Source organism: Lolium rigidum, chromosome 5, assembly GCF_022539505.1.
Source record: "Lolium rigidum isolate FL_2022 chromosome 5, APGP_CSIRO_Lrig_0.1, whole genome shotgun sequence".
NCBI classification, from domain to species: Eukaryota; Viridiplantae; Streptophyta; class Magnoliopsida; order Poales; family Poaceae; genus Lolium; species Lolium rigidum.
In genome coordinates this window covers 78,975,593-78,982,204 of record NC_061512.1, presented here as the reverse complement: position 1 = coordinate 78,982,204, position 6,612 = coordinate 78,975,593, and the positions used below count along the sequence as shown (strand labels likewise).

The window sequence follows — 6,612 nt, the reverse complement described above, 5'->3', positions numbered from 1 at the left end:
TGGCTAAATCAGGAGATGGGCCGCGATCAAGATGGGCTTGGAGATTACATATAAAAGGAATGCGTGAATCGGCCTCGTATGCAATGTTTGGGCTAGTTTGCCCTTGTATCATGTAACATATTAGATTACGTGTCGATTAGATAGAGTTTGACCCGTGCACGGTTAGGTGCACGCCTCGAATTAGAAAGTCCCTTGGACTATAAATATGTATCTAGGGTTTATGGAATAAACAACAACCAACGTTCAACACAAACAAATCTCGGCGCATCGCCAACTCCTTCGTCTCGAGGGTTTCTCCGGTAAGCACCATGCTGCCTAGATCGCATCTTGCGATCTAGGCGAGACTAAGCCTACCCACGTTGTTCATGCGTTGCTCGTGCCTGAAGCCTTTTTGATGGCGAGCAACGTAGTTATCTTAGATGTGTTAGGGTTAGCATTGTTCTTCGTATCATATGCTTGTCGTAGTGCAACCCTTATGCATCTAGCCGCCCTTACACCTATCTCAGGTGTAGGGGCGGCACCCCGCTTGATCATAGTTTAGTAGATTTGATCCGTTACGGTTGCTCCTTGTTCTGCAAGGATTAGTTTAATATCCGCATTAGTTAGGCCCTACAAAGGGTTGGAGGATCCAGCGGCGTGTAGGGTGACGTTTGCTAACCCTAAAAAGGATGTTCCGGGGATCAACCTCGTGTTGGTTTTTAGGCCCTGTCTGGATCGGCTTACGGTCACCGTGCGCGAGCGCGAGGCCCAATCGTGAGTAGGATGATCCGATTATGCGGTGAAAACCCTAAATCGTCGTAGATCTCATTAGCTTTATCTTGATCAAGCAGGACCACCATATATTCGGACACCTTGTACGAATCATGGGTGGATCGGCTCTTTGAGCCGATTCACAGGATAACCAGAGAGCCGATCGAGGCTCGTATTTAATGTTTACGTGTATGCCATGCAGGAAACTAAGCGAGGCATCATCCAACACCTTCCTGACCAGGTATAGGTCAGGTGGCACGCCCTTGCGATAGCATCGGACGTGTGACCAGGAGGCTTTGCGGGCCGTCGCTCTGAGGGACTGGGGCCAGAAGCCCTAGTTGTTCCCGGCTCTACTGTGTTGCCCGTCGCTGCCCGCCAGTGGGTTTCTGACGTCAACAGATAGCCATCGTGCTTGAAGTACATATATCTTGCTATCACTTGTGCTACATATATCTTGTGCCTATCTTGCTTAGCTCTAGTTGCTATTGTTACACTTAGTTGAGCTTAGCATATTTAGGGTGTGTGCTTGTAAACTAAACGATAGTTTAATTCCGCATTCTTACAAGACAAATTCGCAAGAGTTTGTAATTGCCTATTCACCCCCCCCTCTAGGCGACATCTCGATCTTTCACTTTCCCTTCCTCCGACCCTTACGTGCCGCGGCCTTGGCCCTATCGCGGCCCGGTGGACGCTCCTCCTCCGTCATCGCCTCGCTAGAGCTGTACTCACCAGAAACTCCTAGACGGCTTCTCTTGGAAGTGGACTCGGTTCCACTACCAGGACCATGTTGTCCTTTCCACTTCGCTTCATTGCGAACAGACTTGCCACCGGTGGTGCCGTCCGAACGGCTGAGTCACTCTTTTGTCATTCGCGTACCTCTCCATTGCCGCCTTCATGACCATATCATCGTCTGCTCCACTCTGACGTAACGCTGATTCTTGGATGTGGTATGCATTGAACAGGGACACCTCCTTGTTGTAGGCGTTCCAATGATCCTTCAGCTGCTTCGAGGTCCGACGACGGGCAGGATCCGAGGTAGAGTTGAAGGTTGCAGCTATCTGACCCAAAAAACTAGTGCCGGTCTTGCAATTACCGGCAACAGAGTCCTTGGAGTTAAAAAGCCAAGCATTAACCTACCCCGAAATAGATATTGTTAGTGAAAATCCAAGCAAGAACCAACCCCGGAATAAATATGTGATGGGTAAGTAAAGTACCAGTTTTTCCTCTTCCGCAGTTGTCCAGTCAAGCCTCTGCCGGAGGAGTATAAAACTCGGGGAAGCGGCGAAGAACCGACATTGGTGCGACGATGTGTCGGAGAGACACCATCTAGGTCTATTGGTGACCCGTCGGGCTGCAACAAATCCGTGAACGTGGTCAAATCTGGTGGAGTCCAACCGGACATGGTGGAGAAGATTTGAGAGAGGGAAGGTGATGAATGAGATGAAATGGGTGTGGAGTGAGTGAAACCATATGGGGGTATTTATAGGGGGTGGGGATGAAATTTTAGGGTTTTTTTAACCAGCAACGGCTACCCCAACAGCTAGCTGACGTGGACGAATCAGATCGCGCCACGTTAGCTAGCCGTTAGGCCCTATCGCCCGCCTCTCGCCCGCTCTCGCCCGCCTCTCGCCCGCATCTCGCCCGCCCTCTCGCCCCCAGCGCTCTCGCCCCGCCTCGCCAACGCTGCCGCCCCGCTATCGCCCGCCTCTCGCCTCCCTCTCGCCCCCAGCGCGGGCGGTAGCTAGGCGGTAGCGGGCGATAGCGCCGGGCGCCCACGCCACCGCCCCGCGCTCTCGTCTCGCCCCGTCGCCGGCGATAGCGCCGCGTTGGCACCAGCCTTAGTCAAATTAGTGGGGAAAAAAAGGTGTCCATGACCAATTTTCGAAAGGTAAAGTAACAGGAAGAGAGCATATCATTGCAAACTTTCATTTTAAGGCTGTTTGAGTGTTCAATCTTGTAGAAACAATATACAATCTTCTGGGTATTAAAGAGCTTACATGGACTTGATAAATACGTGGGGAGATGCTTCAGCATGAAAGCGTCATTGAGAAATCCCTATGCTCCCTGCGTATGGCTATTACTCGCTGGATCCACCATCATCTTTGCTACTCAGGGTTTGTATTATTGCTTCCAACACCTTGATATCACTATCTCTCTTAGCGATCTCCTGTTGTTTTGTCCTCAGCTCTTCCATGTGCAGCTGGAACACTCCTGCGGGAGAAAAACATAAATAAAACTATACAGACCCGAATAACATCAGCGAGTCAAATGCTGGTGTGCCAACAAAACTGTACACGTACTTGAGGTGTTCTCCAGCTCTTTTGTTACATCCTGCGCACGCTGCTCTGCAGCCCGTTGAGCGGCTTCAGCCTGGCGTTTCTCTGTACGGGCTCGAGCAGCTGCAGAAATCGCGGCGTCCAGTTCACGTTCCAGAGACTGCACCCTCTGGTCAAGAACCTGATCCACATAAACAAAGTAGCAATCAAAAAGACAACTTACCGAGCAACACACTCTAGGATAACGGGCTAAACAGAAGCCAACATACATTCGAGCAAATAAAGTACCCAAGTACATTCATCGCTCTTGCACATGTTTAAAGTTTAGCAAGTTAATCATTTTTTTTTATAATAAGTTACTCGCATAGGTAGCTATCCTTGCTACAGACAAACTAAACATAAAAGAACTCGATGGATGTTGATCCTCAAGCTTCTTAAGCATCTCCATAGAAAATCCAAATATAAAAAGTTATCTAGAATTAAATTTAAGTTTTGTTAAGTACAAGCAAAGGCAACTTGTATCAAAGAGAATATGCATTTAAATGGCGAACCGGTTTGAGGAGGATATAGCTCCTCAAACTCATGAGCATAGGTTGGCGCAAACCCAGCTTAAGTTTTTAGTAATCACTTACTTTGGGCATCCATTTACCTTATATACATGTGAAGCCACTAAGAAATCATATCGCAATCATACCTTTGCCGGCACATGTGAACAACAAGCTTGCTCTTGTTTCAAAGAACAAATCCTTACTTTCCTAAACTTAGTGACGGCAAAGGTGTATCACGACCCAAACATGCCCTTAATAGTTCACAAATGAGGGGAAAACACTCCAGACTAAATGAAATCCAGCACATTGCTCTACCAACCACACTAAAAGTGATGATAATACATTTAAGTGGTGTGCGTTGATGCGGTGATACCTGGACTTATTATGCACTAGCATAAGTGCCTGTGCGTTGCACCAGGAGCAATAGAAACTTAATCACTCCTACAAAACATCTATGGTAAACAAGCCAATTTTAACGCGTGCACAATGTGCTTCATGGTCAAGCGTGCCTCCACTTCCTACTATGTCCGCCGATTCAGCCAGGCCCTCTATTTGGTATTTTATCATCTCAAACTCTCATGAAGCTAGGTAATATTTATTGGATAATCACCCAATAATTTCTAGATTCAAAATAACACAATGCAGGTAGGTGATATTTATTGGACAGCCTGATTAGCTTGAAATAAAGAGCCAAAAGCTGATGTCCAGTTTTTTTTTCAGATAAGACATGGCAAGAAGAAAAGAACTACACAATACATGATGGTAGTGGCTGGAGCTTTATCATGGTTAAAAGCAAGTCAAGACGACACCTATACTTTCAGCAAACAACATAAACAACAACTATCATGCCTAAATCATGTAAAATTTTGGTATATAACCACCATTGGTTAACAAATCATATTTCTATCCTGCATGCACCTTAGCCTAGGCCTCTTTGGAACTTGCATATGTGGATTAGGCTATGATTAATAGTTTAAATCTTAATTAAATAAATCCCATGCAAATGACTAAATACATACAGTTGGATCTGGGAACACATATGCTACTACATGATGATCAGCTGGTCCAATCACCAGCAGACGCTCGTTTTCAGATTGTCTAGGCCAAAGACCACAGGTGCAGTTGGTAGTTTTAGCAGACCTTCAAAATGAGGTCGGTAGGCAGAGCTGCAGGTATATGAGTATAGGACCCAGATTCGTTGAACTTGCAGGTGATCTCATCGGCAACTCCTGGGTGAGGTCGTGAGGTCGCAGCAAGTGATAAATCTTCAGATATTCTGTTATGATTCCTGCATTGAGGTTGTGACGGATATCAAGTGAATACTTTGTATTATCCGAGACAATCTCGGGGCTTCGATTTGCAAATATCCACTTCATCGTTCTCCTCAGTCATGTACGCCGACGGGTTTATGGACAACTGCCTATTCTAGCACACAACGTAAGTCACCGGCCGGTTATGTTACCGGCAGCGCTCCTGGGCCTGGCACATGACGCACATCACCGCGCGTAGAGTTCCTCACGTGTCGCCAGCGGCGCCGGCCGTGCCCTCCCAGCGTGTCAGCCCACGGGAGGCAAGCCGCTGCGTTGAGCAGCCGTCCCAACGCCGCTGCACATGCCTCCTGTTGGCGCTGCTCGGCCTTGGTGGCGGTTGAGGTCGCCTGGAACCTCCGGCGAGCAAGTCGTGGTACGTGGGCGAGCCGGCGAGATCTCGGTTTTCGTCCATCCAGTCGTCCTTGTACACCATGGTCTTGGATCAGAAGAGCAACCGATGTAAAATTGCAGGTGGTCTTGGTATCGTCTCGATCTATTGACGTAGTGTCTCCGTTATGTCGCGGTGCGACGTGCATGTAGAGCATCTCCTACACGATGTGTACGTCTCTGTACTTGCACATCTGCAATTTGCAATCTATGTTGCCGGTACGTGGAATTTGGTGCCGGTGGTGAGGAATCGACGAGAGGAGCAGGTAACGAGCGATGGCGAGAGACGGTTTTTTTAGGCCTGTCTGGCGTGCGATAGTGCCGCTTTTATTAAGCTGTATGTAGGACAGGGGATGGGTTTCGTGATCGATCCGGTCTTAATACTCCTGGTCCAAGCGGACGGAAGACGTGAGGGACAATGCATGCTAAACAGAAGTGCACCGCAGTTATTTGTGTACAGATTGTACGGATCGTATCTTGGAAGGATTCCAACGCGATGGACGAAACAAAAAGCTAAACGCGTAGAACGATGGACGGTTTAACATACGAACCAAACCAAGGAAACACTTCTCCCTTTATTATTAGGTATAGATTTGGTTTGACAGATCGTTGCCAGGATGATCATATGGATACAATCAATCCATCAAATCTGCCTTGTGCCTAGCCTATAAAAGCCAAATACACTATATCGACGAGAATCCAAACAGAATCTAAGCTACATCGGGTATGTAAACATAGATTATACGCTTACTGATTGAGCTCACGCCGATTAGAAGGGGGCCATCTACTGGCCCAGTAAATAGCCTGGGACCATATAGTCGCGAGTGGATGGATCGGGGTTCATCGGTAGGTACCTTGATGGAGCGGGCCTGGTCGGCGGCGAGGGAGGCCTTGGAGAAGACGTCGTCGTCGACGAAGACGGCCTTCCGCGCGAGCAGCTTCTGCAGCGACTCGACGTTTGCGCCCAGCTCGCCCAGGTTCCCGATGGCGGAGCCCCACCGCTCCCCCGAGGGCGGAGCGGGAGGCGCGGAGGAGGGGAGGGACGCCGACGAGGAGGACGCGACCGAGACGGCGGATTTGTCCCTCTGCGTCTGCGCCATCGCCGCCGGCGATCTCTGGTGCTGCTGGGGCCACCTACTACTCCTGTGCCGTTTTCACGATTTGGCCCCTCGACTTCACCACAATTACGGAGGGAGCGGGCGGATTGAACTATAGGCCCACCGACAGCTGGGTCCATACCCACAAACTGGTGGGGCCACGTCGAGTAGAAACATCCGTAATCCATCTGACGGCCCTTCTTCCCCGCCCGACGCATTGCAGCGCCGCTTCCGCCTCCATTCG

The 6,612-nt window shown here is 49.1% G+C and overlaps 1 protein-coding gene across 1 annotated transcript; it reads right to left on the bottom strand.

Moving 5' to 3' along the window:
• Nucleotides 1-2,662: 2,662 nt before the first annotated feature.
• Nucleotides 2,663-6,407, bottom strand: LOC124652704. Its single transcript, XM_047191741.1, has 3 exons — nt 6,126-6,407; nt 3,051-3,207; nt 2,663-2,961 (listed from the first exon to the last, which is right to left on the bottom strand). The coding sequence occupies exons 1-3, from the start codon at nt 6,369-6,371 to the stop codon at nt 2,828-2,830; spliced, it is 537 nt and encodes a 178-aa protein (XP_047047697.1). The 5' UTR covers nt 6,372-6,407; the 3' UTR covers nt 2,663-2,827.
• Between the last annotated feature and the right edge of the window lie 205 nt (nt 6,408-6,612).

What these genes read in the sequence shown, in the direction of transcription:
- LOC124652704 (XM_047191741.1), bottom strand. Translation starts at nt 6,371, where the DNA reads ATGGCGCAGACGCAGAGGGACAAATCCGCCGTCTCGGTCGCGTCCTCC. An exon ending in ACCAGGCCCGCTCCATCAAG is followed by an intron (nt 3,208 to 6,125) that starts GTACCTACCGAT and finishes TATGTGGATCAG; the next exon opens with GTTCTTGACCAGAGGGTGCA. An exon ending in AGAGCTGGAGAACACCTCAA is followed by an intron (nt 2,962 to 3,050) that starts GTACGTGTACAG and finishes TTTCTCCCGCAG; the next exon opens with GAGTGTTCCAGCTGCACATG.